The following is a 21,122-nucleotide window of genomic DNA, read 5'->3' as shown; positions in this document are numbered from 1 at the left end:
GCACCATTATTGGCCACATTGTACTGATGAGGAAACTGAGACACAGAAAGGTTAATTATCATACAACATAAAGTGGCAAGGTCTGGACTTGAACCCAGGTTGACTGATTCCAGAGTTCATGACCTTAATCATTCAGTTATGCTGCCTCTCAGTGAAGTAGTTAAAACTTAATCTTTTCTTCTTTTTATAATACAGTCACCATAACCACATGGGAAGGGAGAATTACTTTAAAATTACCATCTTCCCACAAAAGCTTTTGCTTAAAATACTGCCTGTTGATAATGACTTGTTTGACATTAAGCACATAATAAGTAATTTTCAGATTAATTTGCAACTGGCTTTAGATTTTTTCCATTGCAATTAGCGTATGCATAGTCAAGTATATAATGACATGCATGGAAAGACTGAGATATGTAACTATACACATGTAATTAAAAAGAACAGTGGCAATAGACATCGTTAACCATACAATTCTATAAACAAAACTATTAAAATAGTTTAAATGAAGATATCACTTGAGTGACAATGTTTTTAAATATACAAGTGTGGTTTTAAAGACCTTTTATGTACTATACTTTTCTTTTTTTTTTTAAGATTTTATTTATTTATTTGACAGAGAAAGAGATAGCCAGAGCAGGAACACAAGCAGGGGGAGTGAAGAGGGAGAAGCAGGCTTCCCGCGGAGCAGGGAGCCCAATGTGGGGCTCGATGCCAGGACCCTGGGATCATGACCTGAGCCGAAGGCAGACGCTTAACGACTGAGCCACCCAGGCGCCCTATACTTTTATTTTCATTAAAATATGAATTTTCAAACATTTTATATAACTTGACAGAGGTCTGGCTTAATTTACTGAGTATATGAAGAAGCATTTCTACAAAAAAAAAATCAATTTTAAAACAATTATTATTTTTTAAAGTCTTTTGGTTCTTAAGTAAATAACCATGATTTCCAAAATATCCAGATTCTAATTTCATTGAAAATTTAGTATGGGTGGCAATTATAACAGCAAACATTTGTAGAGCGTTCCCATTTCAGTAAGCTGCACATGGAAGCTCTTTATATTTTATACTATTTAAGCAAAGAAACTTAACTATTTTTACTAAATATCTAGAACAGGATTCATCTTGTGTACTATGGAACACATTTCAAATTTAGCCTAAATTATCATAATAATATTACTTGACCTCCATTACTTTTATTTCATAAAAATGTTTCATTTGATCTAATGTTATGTTTATTTCTTTCCAGAAAGTGAGCCATCACTTTTAGAATTCAAGCCATTCAGTAATGGTCCTTTGGTTGGTGGATTTGTTTACCGAGGCTGCCAGTCTGAAAGACTGTATGGAAGCTATGTGTTTGGAGACCGTAATGGGTAGGTTTCCTGATACCACAATTTGATGTATCAAATGACATATCCATTGATTAGTGGGCAAACTGTCATAAAATACTCAAATGATTGTTTCTCTTTGGGGGTCAGGTCTGGGACACACATAAACATTATTATTTCCTTTTTGTTTCATTATGTATCCTGGTTTAATTAAAGAACTTCCTAAGAGATGCTTTTTAAACAAATTTGATTAAGTTCATAAAGTAATTTTTAAGAGCAGAGAAGTCTTCAGATGGACTTTTCATATTATGTAGGCTTTTCCCTTCATCCTAACATAAATTTACCGTGACAATGAGTAATTTGAAAACTATTGTTATACATGACTTGTGTAAATATTTTCCAAATTATTTGGAAATTGGAAGGCTAAGGATTTTTGTTTTTGCCAGACTTTCAGAACTTTTAGCAACAGAACTTAATTAGTCTCTATCAGTAAGAATACTACACAATTAAATTTTAGCCTCCTTTTTAGAGGTCACTGTGTGGATAATTCTCAGGAACCCTTAGTGATGAAACCCAAATTATGAATCTTGTTTCCCAAGTCACTGGCATTCAGGCATATGGCAGCACTGCTATGCTTGGTCGCTAAAAGGAACTCGAAAAGTTTACTGACCCCATGATCTTCCCCCTGTCCCTCTCTCTGATTAATAGCACAGCATGGAGTCTAGTCCTGGAGAGGAAGTATCATTCTCTGGATGAAGGGGAGGGCTTTTCTCATACTCAGGTACTTTTAGTGCCCCCCTCCAAACAAAATACTATCTTTAAGTACTTTCTCCCCACATGAGAATTTCACAGTATTCGCACACATTATGGGCTATATTATTTTTCCTTTTAGAAGCCAGGTTTATGGCACAACTATTCATTGTGACCTTAATTCTAAGCATTTTATTGTGTTGTTGTTTTTTTTTTAAGCAAAAGCATATTTTCACTGTAAGTTTACGGTATCTTTTTGTTGTAGAAATTTCTTAACCCTCCAGCAAAGTCCTGTGAGCAAGCAATGGCAAGAAAAACCACTCTGTCTCGGCAACAGTGGTTCCTGTAGAGGTTACTTTTCAGGTCACATACTGGGATTTGGAGAAGATGAATTAGGTACTGTACAAACTATTTCTATGAAGTTCCATTCTCACTCCCTAGCCCAAGAGGTTTTTTTTGCTCTGAAGAATAAGTGTAACAATCTTGCCCTCCATTTGCTGGCAATGTAACCCGCAGCAAGGGTGACCTACTCTGGAGATTAGAGATGGCCCAGCTATGTATTCTCTCCCAATGACCTTCCTCTGGGGGTTTTCACATCTTATTTCCACTCCAAAAATATAAAAGTAACAAAGCAGGAAAATGGAAGGCAAGAACAAAAGAGAATTTTTGAGTCCTAAAGAGAAGAAAATCATAAATGCCTACTGATATTTTAGATAAATCTGAGTCATTTGTTTCTATTCTCTATCTGAAAGCCTTTCCACTTATCTGTGTCTCTTTAAATAAAGAAAAATCTTGGCCTCACCTTATCCTCTATTTCTGAATTTTTAATTTTATTTTATTTTGTGCATTGGGGCATGCAGTTTGTACATGATAAGCTGAATTTGTAGATCTGCTTTTGCACAGAACAAAAATTATCTTCTGGATGATGATCTATGGGATAACATACAATATATTTGTTGGTATGTTATCAAAATGTGCACAGCTTACAAGCAAAGAGAAGTTGAAATTAGAATGCCATCAAAGAGTGAAAATGCTCCGAATTTTAAATTATAGAGATAAATGTAGCTTTCATAATGACTCTATTTAAAGAACAGCATCCAAACAAACCATGGCCATTATGCTCCTTTAGCCTCGGAGATGAATTTTGGGTCTTAAGAAAGAAGAGTTGTGTTTCCCATCTAAATCAGAATATTTTCTTTCTTTTTTTAATTTTATTTATTTATCTGTCAGAGAGAGCACAAGCAGGGGGAGCGGCAGGCAGAGGAGAAGCAAGCTCCCTGCCAACACAGGGCTCCATCCCAGGACCCTATGATCATGACCTGAGCCGAAGGCAGACACTTCGCCAACTGAGCCACTTAGGTGTCCCAAAATCAGAATATTTTCCCTAGAAGTCCAGCTTTGGTTTTATTATATCAGATGCAGAATTCACCAGGAATAGTTCCATGCCATTCACTTAGGTTAACAGGGACTTGACATGCATTTCAGAACTACAGGAATATAATGATTTAAAGAAGAGACCTCCAATCCCTTCTTTTCTTATTCCAAAATTGAAAACATTTACAATTAATTTACCCTCGATATCTCCTAGCTCACTCAAAAGAACCAAAGAGATAACTCTTTCTCATTGAAATCCTGTTATGTAATTTAAATTTCATTGGCAAACTCTCGTTTTAAAATATAAATGAGGATTAAATTGTTTGTGGCAGAGTTAGAGATGAATATTTAGATGTTGTGACTGAATCATTCTGATTTCCCCAGACCTTACTGCAAATGACTCACCATCAATCATCCTGTTAGTATCACCACCATTGGTTAAAATACCCAAACATCTATCTGCACTTAATACTATGTTGGGAGCAGAACTAACAAACGAAGCATATACAATCCGTAGTGTCCAAAAGCTATAACATCGTGTATACTTTATAATAACATTAAACATGCCTTGGGGCGCCTGGGTGGCTCAGTCATTAGGCCTCTGCCTTAGGCTCGGGTCATGATCCCAGGGCCCTGGGATCGAGCCCCGCATCCGGGTCCCTGCTCCGCAGGAAGCCTGCTTCTCCCTCTCCCACTCCCCCTGCTTGTGTTCCCTCTCTGGCTGTGTCTCTCTGTCAAATACATAAATAAAATCTTAAAAAAAAAAATTAAACATGTCTTCACTGAATTATGCTTTAATGTGAAACTCTGGCTTTAATTAAGAGCCACATGGGGGTACTTGGCTGGCTTGGTTGATAGAGCATCCAACTTTTGATCTCGGGGTTGTGAGTTTGAGCCCTATGTGGGGTATAGGGATTACTTTTTTAAAAAAGCGGGTGCCTGGCTGGCTCAGTGGGGGGAGTGTGCTACTCTTGATCTTGGGGTTGTGGGTTCAAGCCCCATGTTGGGTGTAGAGATTGCTTAAATAGATAAAACTTTAAATTTTTTTAAGAAGATTAAAAAAAACTAAGAGCCATAAAGAAAATGAGTAGGTTTTTGCATTTTTTGAAACAAAAAGTATCGAGAGTCTGTTTTTTCTATGTGTGTGTTTTTTTGTTGTTTTTGTTTTTTTGGTTTTTTTAGCTATAAACCAGGAGGTTTGTTGTAAGGATTAAGTGAAATAAATAGTATAAAGTACTTGACAAAATAAATATTAATTTTTCTTTGCTTACATTCCTTTGCTTCCTAACTTCATTTTTATTTTTTCTGTTGTGTCTGCATTCTTAGTATAAACCCATAACATCCTTTCCAGAAGTAAGAAAGTAGTAGAATGTGCTAAAAAAAAAAAAACAAAAAACCATAATAGAGTGGAATAGAGAAATAGAGACTAAATCAAGGACTACTTCATGAATGAGAACCAAATATGAATTTTAAAGCCTTATAAGCATATCATCATAAATACAGCTTATAAGTCCCTATTCATGCGATCCATGCTATGCAGTGAATTCTATGGAAGTGGTGGTACTAAACAAGAGTGGTTCTCTCCTCTGTTGTGTTTCATCATCGATAACACAGCCCAACACCAAGAATTAAAGAGGTAGAGTTGGGATGAACATCAGGGTCTCTCTTTTCCCAAATAATTTACTTTAATATATTTGTTTTAAAAAGCTTAAATTAAAAGGATTCCATCTGGCCTCCAATTATCAATTAATAATAACAACGTAGTAACCAAACCTTTTGATCTTGGGCAGAATAAATCAAGATAAAACTTGCCTCTCAATGCTCATGCTACAAATATTTATTGAGCACCTATTCTGTGCAAAGCTTTTAGGGATACAGCAGCAGATAAGGAGACATAAATTTTATATTTTAAAGGAGAAGGACAATAACAAGTAAATGGAGCTAGATATATATACATATAGTGTCAATTAGTAATAAGTGCTTTGGAGAAAAATCCCCTTGTGAAGAGGGTTAGAGATTGCTACCTCTAGGGTTGGGAGAAGTGCAATTTTAGATAGTGCAGTCAGGAAAGATGATATTGTGATATTTAAGTACAGCCTTGAAGGAAGGGGGAAAGTCAACCTAAGGGAGAGCTAGCGAAGGACAGAAGCCTGGGACAACTTGGGACAGATGCTGAGATAGGTAGAGCCTGGAACAGCAGCTGAGATAGGAACTGAGTCAGGAGCCTGGGACAGGAAGAGCCTGAAACAGCGGGGACCTTACACAGGAGCCTGCGACAGGTGCCTCCTGTGTACAAAGTCAAGAGGCTAGCGAGACTAGGGAGGAGGGAACAAGAGGGTGACATTGCAGATAAAGGCAGACAGAGCAATAAAGGGGGGCGTCACAGGCCACTGTCGGGACTTAATTTTGCTGTAAGAGAGATTAGAAGCTATTGGAGGTATTGAAGCAAAGGAGCGTGAACCAATTAAATGATCTGACTTGCTTTAAAAGAATTTCTGGGGTTGGTATGTTGAAATTAAACATAGAAGAACAAGAGTAGAAGCAGGGAGATCAGTTAGAAGGCTACTGCCCTAATCCAGGGGAAACTGGTATCTGCTTGCTCTGGAACAGTGGTAGGATGTAGAGAGAAGTGATTGGATTCTGGATGCACTGTGAAAGTACACTTGTGAAACTCATCATCTTTAGGCAAGTGACCTTCCTGGAGGATATACGGAGATAATACAGATAGATAAAGATACACACACACACACAAATACTCAGATACCCACACATACATATATACATAGATCTACAAACAGATATAAAAAATAAATCTAAAATATCCACCTATTGATTTATATAAAATATCTGCCTAGGCAATAGGCAGTAAGGCCTTGTGATACTGTAAATTAACTTACTGTAATTCTCTCTTCACAGGTGAAGTTTATATTCTATCAAGTAGTAAAAGTATGACCCAGACTCACAATGGAAAACTCTACAAAATTGTAGATCCCAAAAGGTGAGATCTCTTCATATTCCTTTAAGTCAAAGTAATGTTTCTCCAAGTTGTTTTACTGTGTTCAAATTGGTGATGACGAATTCCAATTAGCAGTCAACAAAGATGAACACTTTGGCCATGTGCATATGCTAAGTGCTGTCCTGGGAGGACCCTCAGCTCCAGTCTATGAGGTCTAGACTTGACTCTGCTGGACTTTAAAGCCTTACTGTGTCCACAGATTCATGTCATTCTTGTTGCCATCAGAGAGCAGCATTCTATTTGTGGAATCAGCGTCCTCAGTTACATGCTGGAGAAGGACCCTATGTAGGGCTGTGGCTTTAGCTTTCATGGTGGAAGCAACAAACCCTCAGGTTCTTTCTAGAAAACTTGAACCATACTGGCAGACATTACAGCTGTTCAGTATGATTTTTTCATCAGGTAATCAAGATAAGCTATTTGGCGGTTCAACATCTGAGCCTCATTTCAAAACTATCTGACAGCTCACAGCTCTCATGCAGGCCTCTGTGACAAAACAAATGGAAACTGAAGAAATGTTGTCATTTACCCCAGCAAGAGGAACACTTGAACGTTGAATTTTTTAAAAAATATATTTATCCCCCCTGCTCCTTTCCACCCACCCATCACAACAGCATTATCTTGAATCATAGTTAGTCAGTTGTTAATTTAATGGATAAAGGCAGAACTATCAGCAGCTGCTAAAATTATATATTATCAAAAAGATATTAGTCATCAGCTTAGAAATAACTGTTAACAGAACCTAGGGTGTCCTCAGATACCACTACTGTTGAACACATGGTTGTCAGACTGTCGCTACACCATGCTATGAATTTCAAATTCTCTCTGTACTAACTTATCTTCATGAGCCCATTTGCATATTTAAATTCCCATATTTCAAGTCTCTTTTAGAAGAATACATTCTAATAACCTAAAAAGTTTGCTAAAAGCATGAATTTAGTTACACTTCAAACATATTATTTGTAAGTTATGATGTAGGTTTTTCCTGAAAAATCACAGACTAACAAAATAGAGATTTTCATCCTTTTCCCATACCACAAAACACTGTCTTTCTTGAGAAAAGTGTAAGTTGACGTTGGTACTAGAGAACAAAAAGAGGAGTAATCAATTCTAAATCGTCTGTCGGCATATCACATATATTCATCTGTCACGCCCTGGTCGTGTTCCTCCTGTATGTAACAATACACATTTTCTTCCACAGTAAGAGAAGCACCCATCTATGCATTGTAGGAGATTTTTTTCTCCTTGGGTGTGAAACGAATGCCCTCTTTGTGAAAAGAAAAATAATGAACGAAAAAAAATATCAGATTCTCTGGTGATGGTTGAAGTCGGCAATATTAAGAACAAAACTCAAAGTAGCAGCATTCTCCTGATTCCTAATGATGTCTAGGGATTTCACTCAGATCTAATGCCCTTCATTTCCTAATAGTCATTATTCCATCATGCTTGTCAAAGTTGATACGCTTTCACAAGCTTCCAGGTAGTCTTATCATGAATTCTTCCTCCTTCTCACAAAATCTTTCTCTCTTCATCTGGATTGTTTAGTCTGCTGGTGGTGAGCTGAGGTGAATTTTACACCTTCCATCCATTATTAGTGTCTAATTACCAGGGTTTCCATAAGGGACCTTGGCTTTGTGATCTTGGGGCCTCCTCTAGTAGGGTGGTCTCAGAGTGACATACCTGAAAGGCCTGACTTCTCATTATGGTGCCTGTTTCTGGTGAGTCCTGTCACGTGTGGGGCCAGGGTTAAGATGTGTGTTTGGTTTTCAGAAGGTGGGGGGAGTTACAGAGTCCCAAACACACTGTCCTTGTACACAGACATAGACATAGATTTCAAAATGAAGCTGACTGTAAGAAAACAAATGTTTTCATAAACATTTGTTGGGAGCCTCATGCTGTTTCAATTTGGATGCCAACGTTTATTATTATAGTGTTTCTCCCTAGATGAGTTGAAGTTCTATATAAGCAGACACTTTAGTGTATGTGACCGAGATTATTTTAGAAACACAAGCTAATTACTAGCGTAGCAGTGTTCAGAATGTCTGCTTCAGAGCCAAATTGTTTCTCCAAAACTTTGGAGGGAGAATTTGAAGAAAGGGCCTCATCAACTGAAAAAAACATTTCTTGTTACAGACATTTCTTGTTATATCAAAAATCTAACTCAAATTAAAATCTTAGGTTAATTATATTATTGTGGAGGAGTCCCCAGACTTGTTAGAATAATGTTTTCAGAATCACTACTTTCAAACAGCCCTTGACTCATGGTTCTGGAAGAGAGTAACAATGAATTACAAAATTTTTATGTTTGGGGTGCCTGGGTGGCTTAGTTGTTTAAGTAGCAAATTCTTGGTCTCAGCTCAGGTCTTGATCTCGGAGTTGTGAGTTCAAGCCCCACATTGAGCTCCATGTTGGGCTTTTTTTTTTTTTTTAATTTATGTTCTGTATTACATGTCATAGAGGTTACATTCTTACTCACCATAGGACTTATGTTTTCTGTTTTTCCCTACACACACGCACACACACACTCACCTATAAAGAAGACAAAGGAGTTTAAAAACCATCTACAATATTCTGAAGTCATTTTGGCAAAAGCAGATGAGGTTCCAGCATTACCACCTCAGTCTGTAAGGACAATTTGGTCTAAGGCTATATGTTACATAATCATTTACATAAGTTTAAAATCATTTTACAGTGGGCATCCATCTCAAAAAGGATGGCAAGATAACCTGTTACAAAAATCAAGTATCATTATTTATAATTTAAAAAAAATGAAAATCCAATAAGACTACAACCCGGTTTTCCTTAAGGAGAACTCAGGAGTCATTTAAAAAAAAAAGTAGAGAAGGAGTGAATTTTCCTCCACGTGAGAACATTGAACACACTTCAGGAATGTTTTCAGAGGTGAAACAGTTGCATCTCATCAGAGAGTGGAGTTAGGATCAAGTCAATACCAATCACCCAGCTTGCTGAGTCATCTCACTGGGTCCCGAAAAGTCTCTAGTACAGGGTCCTGCCGGCCCTGGTCAAGGGAGCTCCTTTGGCCAGTAGTTCCAGAAAACAGACTGAATACACTGAGCACAAAAGAGGGAGGCAATAATTTTAGTTTCACTCAGTCGTGCTGCCTAAGACTAATCAAGACTAGGAACAAGTCCGTCCTGGCAGGACAGGGAGGCAACTGGTCTTGTCTCCGAATCTTCCTTACTGGGGGAGCCTGCATCAAGTTACTTCACCCTACTCTGCCCCTTTGCCCATCAGTGGAGTGCACATGATCACTCTGCCCCTTTCCCATTTCTGCAGAGTGCTTTTGAAGATGATTAAATCATACACTTAAAATAAAGTAGATTCTTTAATATTGTTGGTATTCATTCTATGCATTCAAGAATTATTTTCAGGTGATCGCTTAACTTTTAAGGTTGTCTTTCCAACATTGGGGTAAAGGTGTCTGTGGAGCTTTCAAGAGCTCTTGATACACAGTTTCCAAACGTCCAAATCATGCCCTGGATGCTTGCTCTTAATTCAGTCTTTTCAGAATCAAATGTGCCTGCGGGGTGGAAATTAAAGAATTCTAACAGTTACGAACCTTCTAAGCTTTATTTTTGTAGAACACAATTTTTTTCACAGCTCTGCCAAAGATTCTTTAATTTTTGCGTCAGATGAGACCAAATGACTTTTTTTTATTATTATTATTATTTTGAAACGTTTCCAGGGTTATTTCTCCAGGAATTTGTAAAACAAAATTATTCTTAATCATTTTGATTTAATTACTATGTACCCAGTCTTACTATATTTTAACATATTGCTGATCTGTTATCCAGCCAAGTCACACAGACCCTTCCCTTAAGAGGTCTATAAATTAACAAAACAAATTCCAGGCTTGGGAGGTCATTTCACAGAAATGTTGTATCCCCAAACCCCTGTGTGACCAGTATCAAACACTGCTCCCCCTCCACCTCCTCCCCACGCCTCCCCTCGATGGCCCTACTTACTGCCTTTTGTTTATTTTTTTCTTAATATCTTCATCCTACTCTTAATTATACCAGAGGCTGAAGAGTGGTTTGTTTTTTGGGTTGTTCCCCCCCCCAAAAAACTCACTTCATAAGAGGAAATCGGTTCTGTTTATCCTTCACATATGTCTCAGGGAGCCGGCAGGCAGCTCTGCCATCCTAAAGAAAGTCACACATAATAGAGAGGCTTTAGCCCAATAAGCCAGTCTAGTCCCAATTCATCAGTCAAAGTTTTATGCAAGTGGGCCCCCTAGGTTGAGAAATCCCCACAGTGCCTGTTGACCCAGCTGCCAAGTCCTCTTGCTGCACAGCCACCCTGACAGAAATACAAACTGTTTAGCAACTTCATTGACCTTTCAGCTATTAACAGGGACACAGGCTCCACCAGGGACTAGTTTTCAAACACGACAGAATTTCTTAACACTAGAGGTCATGAACAAGTATATGCCCTATAAAAATCCATTCAGCATGGTGGATTTGAGGTCTAAAAGACAAGGAAGCATGTTCCACGTTTTTGCTATTATTATTTTTTTTGCATATCCGATAACTGAAAATGGAGATATTCTTATCTGCCAGCTTATATTTTATTCTTAATGCACTGTGTTGTACATTGTGATGCATAATACATTTGTGGCTAACAGATCCTTTCTAAGCTGCCCTATAGCATTTGAAATTTTGAAGGTATATTACCAAAGAATGGGATAAGATCAAAGTAGAAACTTCTAATGAATGAATGAGCATGCATACATAATGTGTGGTAATGACCTAAGTATAACTGGAATTTTAGTCCTACTTTATCAGGATTTGCATATGTATATATATGCACACACATTTAAACATACTCAAGTCAGGCACACCCCGCTGTGTAGAGCCATCACCCATTTCGAAATAAATAGAAATTTATGAAAAAAAATTTTCATTTTTTTAGCAATTTATGAAAAAAATTTTATCTAAGTGACCATGTCATTTAAGATGTTCATATAAAACTATATATATATATATATATGTGGTATATGACCACAACACTCAAAGGAATGTTCTGCTTTATGCTAATTATAGTCGCTCTTAAACTATCAATTTTGAATGTTGGAATATCAATTCCTAGAGTAATTGTGCAGATTGCAATGAAGACTTGGATGAATTGCCACTTTCAGACGGCATTTGTTAAAAAGATATAAAATGAAAAATACGAATAATGAAGAATATATTCTTCAAAATGAAACTCATGTGTTAAGAGTTGAAAACTCGTAAAAGCATTTCTTTTTAATTGCCATGTTTCTCCCCTGCCTGGGACAGTGGTGAAAGTCAGATATTAGTAGATCTTCTGAATTTTTTGTACTTTCGTTATAAGGCAACTTATCATCAGATATTGCAGTACTTGAGATAAAGGCAGGTTTAACCTTGAATAAAACAGCCACATAAATTTGTAATAAGATGTTTTCTAGAGGAAGGTGTACTTTTTATTTTTTTTATTATTTTTTAAGATTTTATTTTTAAGTAATCTCTACACCCAACAAAGGCCTCAAACTTACAACGCTGAGATCAAGGGTCACATGCTCTACCAGTGGAGTCAGCCAGGTACCCTGAGCAAGGTGTATTTTTTTTTTTTAAAGATTTTATTTATTTATTTGACAGAGAGATAGAGAGAGAGTGCACAAGTAGGCAGAGCAGCAGGCAGAGGGACAGGAGAAGCAGGCTCCCCGCCGAGCAGGGAGCCCGATGTGGGACTCGATCCCGGGACCCTGGGATCATGACCTGAGCCGAAGGCAGTCACTTAACCAACTGAGCCACCCAGGTGCCCAAGGTGTATTTTTTTAAAGGAAAACTGCTTCTTAGCATCTGTTTTTTTTTTAACTGATTCATTGTAGTTGAGTTAAAAGCTCACATGACTTGTTTTTGTCAACATTGACAAATGAATCAAAAAGTGTAACATCAAAATTTGGGCATTTGTCACCCTAATAATCTGGAAAGAGAATTTAACCAACATTCTTGTGTTTTTTTTAAAGGACAGAAACTTGTGTCCAGTTTTTGCTTCCCATTTAAAGCATTTAGTGATATTTAAAATTTCTGCCTTCCTCTGATATAACATTTGAAACACTGGTACTTCTACAGCTTTAAGTGAGAAAAGATTTAATATTATTATTATTATCATTATCATTATTATTTAGTGATTTCTAAAAAAAGTATTCTAGGCTTTTAAGTCTTTTTTTTTTAAAGATTTTATTTATTTATTTGAGAGAGAAAGAATGAGACAGAGAGAGCATGAGAGGGGGGAGGGTCAGAGGGAGAAGCAGACTCCCCGCCGAGTGGGGAGCCCAATGCGGGACTCGATCCCAGGATTCCAGGATCATGACCTGAGCTGAAGGCAGTCGCTTAACCAACTGTGCCACCCAGGCGCCCGGCTTTTATGTCTTTTGAATTATAATGTAGTCAATGTGTTTTTTTAAATGCTTATTTTCCCAATTACAAATGTTTCTTATTTTGTGTCTAACATTTTTTATCAATTATGGTTTGTGAATTAAGTTTTTAAGTTCAAACTTGCTTTTGGACATAAAATTCTGAACAGAATATATTTCCTTCTTTATGTTAGGAAGCAGTGGCATTGACTTTTTATTGTGCCCTAATTTTTCAGTTATTATTTTTATCATATGAGAGTAAGTACAGTTATACTCCCAAGATTAAAACAGGAGATTTAATTAGTCTGCAAGGATCTTGTACCTGTCCCTGTGTTCAAGATCATGTATTAGGTGCCACAGAGGGAGACTATAAGTGAGAACTTAGTCCCATCCTCTAAGGAGCTTATTTTTACTTTAAATTGGGAGATCACACACATTATCAAAAATGTAAATATTATTTGAGATAAATAACACTTTGGGACAAAAAAAAAGTATGCAAGAACATTATACCCTATAAATCGCCGAATTAATGGCCCAGAAAGCTATGGATACTGAGCCAGGTAAAATTCACCATGATTTGGCTCCCTGGCCTGGTCCATACTGCTCCGCTGTGCTTTTCTTTAACACTAATTAGCTCACATATAAAAGAGAATGATGACTACATAACACAGAAATTATATAGCTTTCCAAGCAAGTGTGGCCAGAATTATAAGAAAAAGAACAAACCCTCAGCCAGGCTGTTGCAAAGGCAGAGGAGGTTTCTCAGCTGAGAGGTAAAATGAAAAATGGGTGTCTGTACTAGGTTCTCCTCCACGATGAGGCTTTCCTTCAGCCTGGGCTCTCTGCAGGTGGCACGTCCCCCAGGAGTTCATGGCCCACCTCCACAGCCATTTTGGTTTTGGGTATTCCTGAACTTGGCTGAGACAGCCTCCAGCTCCCGTCCGCGTTCACAGGGCTACCCAAACTCTCGCCCTAGGTACCAAGTTTTGCTGTTTTAGTGCTTTGCTTTGCTTTACTTTACAAAGTTGCACCGATCTTCAGCGGTCTGCCCCAAACCTATTTTTCCCATAAGCCCTATTATTTTTAGTATGCAATTTTATACCATACAAGATTTTTCAGGGATGTGTACATTGAATTAAAGTGGAAAGGCCTGTTTTTCTATATTCACCACGAATATTGGGATAGACCAGTTTCTGAATTTAGGACATTGAAAACATAATGCAACAGGCACTGAAGGCAATTTAGTAAAATTGGACTTCTTTTGGTTTGTAAAAGCAGATGATGTTATCATCTAGTCTCCTTGATTATTTCTCCTAGGTTTTCCCTCTAAGGAAATACATAACTTTTCATTTCCTAATTTTCCCATGGAGATATATATACATTGAGTTAACCTGAAAAGTTGAATGAAGGAGATCCACACACCCTTTTAGATACTTGTGTATTGTGGTGGTGGTGTTTGGATAGTGAGATTAGCAGGGCCTGAAATATGGGTGCCTTGCTCCCTTTTTCCTAAAGTAAGAGGGCCAGTTGAGTGGAAAGAACACTGGGCTAGGAGATAGTTCCAGACTATGTGTAACTAGCTGTGTGAGAGCCATTTAATATCTTCATACATGTTCTTCTCCTTTAAATTTGGGAATAACAGGACCAGCCCTGCCTCATGAGGATAAGTTGAATATGAAATTATTAAAAAGTATATGTGGCGTCATCATTTGCTTTTATTATGGTTTCATCTTTAGACATAGAACAAAATTTAGCGATATTTGTGAAAGTTCTGATAATCTTGTCAGCACTAGGCAGCCAAACCCGTGGCTCCCTTCATCAGATCATCAGTGCCCCTGCCCCCTTTGAGTTTAGTACTCACTCAGTCCCAAACTGCTCGGGTATTAGAGCCAATCGACCCTATTTCTAAATGAATATATGCTCAGCATTTAAATTGCAGACCTCAGAATGAAGACAACATTGGTGTCAAAAACGGCTGAGGCCCAGGCCCATTTTTTTCCAGCACGTTGTAGAATAGAGAAATGTAGTAGTTCAAAATGATGTCTGGAAATAAGACCAGACATGGGCTTTATGCATCCTAAATTGGAATTCTAGAAATACATAGTATACAAATAAAAAATTTTAAGATGATACATAATGTATATAAGTTCAGAGCTATTCTTGAATTTGAATTATGTTTCCTTTTACTCCAATATCAAGGTTGCTTGAGACATTTATAAAAAGATACTTCTGGGGCACCTGACTCTTGGTTTCAGCTCAGGTCATGATCTCATGGGTTGTGAGATCAAGCCCTTCATGGGGCTCCATGCACAGCAGGGAGTCTGCTTGAAAATTTTCTTCCTCTGCCCATCCCCCCACTTGCTCGCATGCTCTCTCTCTCTCTCAAGTAAATAAATAAATATTTTTTTAAAAAGATATTTCTGCAACCTATATGTGATACAATGTCAAGGACAGTATTCCTTAAGAATACTTCAAATAGGGGGTGCCTGGCTGGCACAGTCCAAAGAGTAGGCAACTCTTGATCTCAGGTTTGTGAGTTCAGGCCCCACGTTGGGTGTAGAGATTACTTAAATAAATAAATAATTAAAAAAAAATACCTCAAATGGTCCTTGAAAAATACTGTTAGGAAATGAGTATTGCCATCAATACTGCCACGAAGTCCCAGTGAAAGCAATATTGCATGGTTATGCAGAAAGAGACGCCATTTTCTCTGTTCTTTTACCTGGAATATGATTGTAGTATGAATGTGTAAGAGTCCTTCCAGCCAAATGGAATTTGTATCATGTATTATTTCACTAGCTGCCACAAAATGGTTATGTGTGGTCCCAAAACAGGCTGGAAATCCAGTGGAATCCCAGCTTCTACTCCTGGTGGGTAAACTAACCCTGAAAAGAGAAATGTCAACGTGAACAAGAATTTAGTGAACATTCAGACTAAAGAAAAAAATCAATTTATGTATTGACCTTGGAGAAAGGCATTGAAAAGAGTGTGGGAGAGATGACCATGCAATTCTTCTAAACTAGGGCTATGCCTACACCCCGAGCTAGACAGGTGGGAAACAGGAACATCTATCCCATCAGGGAAACAGCAAAATCTATCCCTTACCCTTTTCTAGGTAAAAGTGCTGAGTACTGGTTTTAGAAATGATGAGTGGTTACGGATTATCATTGCATATCAAAATGCTCACAGTGAGGAAACCCGTTAAACCAGAGAATCTGTGGTGGCTTCCAAAGCCTGCCTTCCTGTGCAGAGGTTAAGTCTTCATCCAAGCATACAATTTCAAAGCATTCTCTACCTGGAAGCCCCTGGCCACACCAATTCATAGCCACATTAATTGCTACTGGCTGGGAAGTGGCCTTCACTTAGAACAGTGCCTCTCAACCTTGAATATGCATGTGAATCACCTGACAAACTGGCGAGAGTATAAATTCAGTTAAGTCTGCGGAGGGTCCTGAGCTTCTACATGTCTAACAAACTCCTGTGTGATGCTGGTTCTTCTGGTCAGGTACCATGCTATGGGTAGTAAGGACTTAGACTTATCACTTTTTCCTTTCTCATGAGAATAGGAAAAAGCATGGAAGAAAACTAGTTTTGCAAAAGTTGCAGTAACAAAGGAACACTTTCTAGATTTTTTATTTATTCATCTGAGAGGGAGAAGAAGAGAGAGAGCATGAGCCGGGAGGGAGGGTCAGAGGGAGAGGGAGAAGCAGACTCCCCGTTGAGCAGGGTGCCTAACACGGGGCTCGATCCCAGGACCCCGGGATCATGGCCTGAGCCGAAGGAAGATGCTTAACTGACTGAGCCACGCAGGTGTCCCAAGAATAAGATAGTTCTTACATCACCTTCCCCCCTTAAACAGATCATTGACTAAGAGAAGCTATAGAATTATTACTTCTTCTGAAACCTCTTATAAGTCAGCATTTTATAAATGAGTATTACTTATGATTTATGTACCTTGTTTGACAGTAATGTGAATTTAAAATCTGAGCCCCTAACAAAAACTTCAAAATGAGTCCCTTACTTTTTATAAAAAACACAATAGACAGATTTCTAACACACTCAATCTGAAGAGCAGGCTTACTCAGACAGGCTTTATCCCTCTGCTTCCATCCAGATACACAGAGGACTTCCCATTTATTGATTTATTTAATCATTTATTAAACTAAATATCCTAAAATTAAAGCCATCTATAATCTCACTACCTGGAGACATTCACTGTAGGCTTTAGCTAGTCACAAAAAGTCATCATGTAGGATATGTTATAAATCACTTATGCCCTCTCAACTTCTTTCTTTATTTCAAGAAAATATCTCAACCCTTATGCTACAACTCAAAACCAGAAAAAGTGGGTTTCTAAGAAAACATCTTACATTTCCAGAAACAATGCTTTATGCATTAAAGAATGTTGGACAATTTTTTGGCACTAGTCCTTATTTTTTCATTGTCAAGTATAAAGATGATAAAGTGTGTTTTTCTGATTTAAATTAAGTTTGAGGACTATAGAGATAACTATCGACAAATGGGTTTGATATATTCCTTATTACAAACCTAAATATCCTTTGGGGAAGTTTCCTACTTTGAAAGCTATCTTGGACTTCATTCAGTAGAGATAAGAATCCAAAAGTTAAGAAAGTAATTGTTTAAAAGAAGAACAAAACTATTTAAGCAATTCTTGGTACACCTACATTAAAACACCCCATTTTCCAGTCCAATAAAAATAAGAATGAAAAATGAGGTAACCTATCACTATATATATATATAATATACACACATAATCTAGATTTTTGATGCCATGTAGTTGTGTATATGTAATTATTATGTGCGCATATGATGTGCTATTTCAAGGTGACACTATAAAAGTTCACTTGTTTTGTCCCCTTTTCTCTTCTCATTGCATGTAAAGAAACCCTGTTCTTGTCAATGGCAGGAAGAAATGTCCCTAGAACAGAGAGTGAGTAGAGGAGGGTGGCTGGGATTAACCAAAACTCCTTGTTAGACTTTTACCAAATATATAACCAGCAGAATGACTTTTAATACATTGGCTTAATTCCCAGCTGGAGGAGAAAACAATCCTATCTTTGTGTCATGCTTACTTCTTAGTCTGTTGTTTATTTACTATGACTATGATTAATGTAAAAATGTTTCATTGAACATGAATTTAACCATGCCTTAGAAGAATTTTGTAAGCCTCAAGTTAATTTAGGCAACAGGAATATAACAAGTGTTTTTAGTTTTAAGCTTATGATATAAAAGTATAACAACTAGATTTTAATGATATCCCTCTCCTAAATAGTCTGTATATTCCTGATATCTTTATTTAGTAGCACAGAAAAGAAACAAACACTCTCTTAAAATTCCATATTCTTATTCATTCATTCAACAGACTTTTAAATATCTTCCACATGTTACACATTTTCCTAGGTCCTGGAGGGACGCAAGAGAAGAAAGGGAAACATAGTCCAGAAAAAGCATTTGAGAACGTTTCTACTATATGCATTCAATAAACATTTATTGAATGCTTCTGTAGTGTTTTCCTAGCTCCTCTGAATATAAGGAGTTGAAGGAGATAAAATACTTTGGTCGTTTAAATGTCATCTTCTAAAACATCCTTCAGTCCTAAACTAATTGCTTCCTTGTCTGTATTCTTGTGTTACTTCATATGCACCTATATCATAACAAAGGTTACACTGTGTTATAATTTTGTGTTCAAATGTCTGTCTGCCCCATGGTGTCTCCATGAGGATTGGAACCCTGTTTTATTTGTGTCTTACCCCATGAAGAGCACAGTATTTGCCTGAGTGAGTGACTGACTGGTCTTGAGGAGGATTGAATATGTCACTTTTGCCTTCAGAAAGCTTTCATTTCAAAGGGGATGGGAAAGGAGATAGGGGAATTCATTCATTAAAAGAAGCAAAGTTCTATAAGAGATGGGTTATCCGTGGGGCGCCTGTCTGGCTTAGTCAGTAAAGCATGGGCCTCTTGATCTCAGGGTCATGAGTTCAAACCCCACGTTAAAAATAAAAACCTACTTAAAGAAAAAAATGGGCTGTCCTCCATGAAAATTTTCAATTAATGGATCCTCAGTAGAATAACAGTTTAAAGAGAGGGAGAGGATTTATTTGAGATGCTAAGTGAGGAATGTTAGTTGGCCACTTCACTAAAGAGAAAAAGGATTATTTTCTGGGTATTTAAATAAAAACTTAAGGGAATCCTGTTCATATATGATAATCACATAGGTTTATAAACCAAAGTAAACAAGCCCAAGTATGAAATAGTTACATCCACAGATAGATAAGCATTTACTAAATCTTAGGCAAAAAACAACTTAGTACCCCCCCCATCTGAGTTTCCACATATTTGAATGTTTGGGGAAAAATAGTCAAAGCATCAAACTGGAGGGTCAGCAGGGAAAGAAGAGGCAGATGCCTCCCCTGAAGAACTGTACTTCACTATTGGGTCCTTATTTGTCACATCCTCATTCCTTTTCCCAGTGCACACGAATCAGTGTCCCTACACTTTGCCCCAGGCGGGCGACATCTTCTGGTGGTGGTTGTTTAACGGGTAATTTACATTCTTGATCTAAATCGTGTCCTCTCCTCTTCAAATTCATCTACTCAGGCATAAACCATATTGTCAAGTAGTGTATGAGCTACATGCCTGCATATTTTGCATCATATATAGCATGATATATGTCATATATCATATATAAATGCATATTTATATATATATATAAAATATATATATTTTAAACATTTATTTTGGAGAGGGAGAGAGCAAGCGTGTGGGTGTGTGTAGAGGGAGAGGGAATCTCCAGCAGATTCCCTAGTGATCGTGGAGCCCTGATGCGGGGCTCGATGCAGGGCTCAATGCGAGGCTCGATTCCATGACCCCAAGATCATGACCTGAGCCGAAACCAGGAGTTGGTTTAACCAACTGAGCCATCCAGGCACCCCAACATGTAATATACATGTAATATATTTTTGACAAACTCTACTTTAGAATCTCTTCTTGAATGAGTCAGAAAGAGAGTGAATGAGGGAGTAATCAGTAGAATTTCAGTTATGAGTAAAATACCTGTTTACTGAATGCCATGGCCTATGACTCAGAGGAACTTCATGGCTATTGAAAAAACAGCTCTTCTAGTGATCAAAAATGCCACTGTGGTTTCACAAAGTAAGAATTTTATTGAGGAAGAACTAGAGCCAACTTGGGTTATTCAACAACAAAACAGGAAGGCAAAGTTAATACGCCCACTTTCCTTGGCATACCCACTTCAATTTTTCTCCACCTCAACCCCCCCCCCCCCCCCCCGCTTATATCCCCAGAAAGACTCCCTTGGGGAACACATGGAAATTATTCATTAATGTTATCTGAGTGAAAATATGCTCAGTCCATAGAATGCCTTGAGGACCTTTCACATAAATTGACTGCTTCTGGATTTAAAAAAAGAGGTTGAATGGATTTAAGGGAATTTTCTGAATTGTCACGTTAGTTGCAAAACACAGTACTTTCAACACAAAGTGAGCCTTTTATTGGGGAGAGGAGCTTAAGAAGTCACTATATATCTTGAATACGGTTTTGAGTCATTGTAGAAATAGCCTGAAGTCAGGCTCCAGGGTATTACCACTTCCTATTGCCAGAAGGACATAACAAGATAACCTATCTCAAGAAAACTGGAGTCTACAGGGCCAAATTATTTACTTATCTCCGAAAGCTATATCATTTACTTCTTTTAGTAGCTTTGACCTATAATTATCACCTTCTTTGTTACGATGCTTAAGGAGTCCTACTGCCTTGGCCATCTTAAGGGTGACGATTTGAGCGGTGATGACCGTTTGTTTACATTCCTGAACTGAAAAGAGCCTTCTCACTACACTGTGGCACAGGCAACAGTGACTGATGGAGGAGTACCACTGTGCGTTGTTTCCCTGAGATTAGCTAATGAGCAGTTGTGACCATGCTTCCAGCCTCACCCAGCCTGAAACACAACCTCTTATGTCAAAAACAGTTAAGAACCATAAAAATCTTCTGAAGGCATCTCTAAATGATGGCAGTGGTAGAGCAATTTAAGTCTATGACATTTTACTTAGCAGATATGATGTTTATCTCTGTTTGCTAATAGCATTCTTTTTCTTCATAGCATTACAAAATAAAAAATCTGAAAATGTTTATATATATGGATTATTTTTTGCATAAAGGGTTGAAATTTTGAGTCAATAGTATACACACACACACACACACACACACACACACAGAT

The 21,122-nt window shown here is 37.6% G+C and overlaps 1 protein-coding gene across 1 annotated transcript in view; it reads left to right on the top strand.

The window, feature by feature from the left end:
• Positions 1–21,122, top strand: part of HHIP (hedgehog interacting protein) — an 87,638-nt gene that overhangs the window by 62,440 nt on the left and 4,076 nt on the right. Inside the window, exons 9-11 of the mRNA XM_028102318.2 lie at positions 1,250–1,373; positions 2,344–2,474; positions 6,369–6,450. Coding sequence (XP_027958119.1) covers positions 1,250–1,373; positions 2,344–2,474; positions 6,369–6,450 — 337 coding nt within the window. The remainder of the gene's footprint in view (positions 1–1,249; positions 1,374–2,343; positions 2,475–6,368; positions 6,451–21,122) is intronic.

This window comes from Eumetopias jubatus, unplaced genomic scaffold, assembly GCF_037043125.1.
Source record: "Eumetopias jubatus isolate StellerSeaLion01/CBP00866 unplaced genomic scaffold, mEumJub1_p1.0 scaffold_2, whole genome shotgun sequence".
Taxonomy (NCBI): Eukaryota; Metazoa; Chordata; class Mammalia; order Carnivora; family Otariidae; genus Eumetopias; species Eumetopias jubatus.
This window is presented reverse-complemented; position numbering and strand designations above follow the sequence as displayed.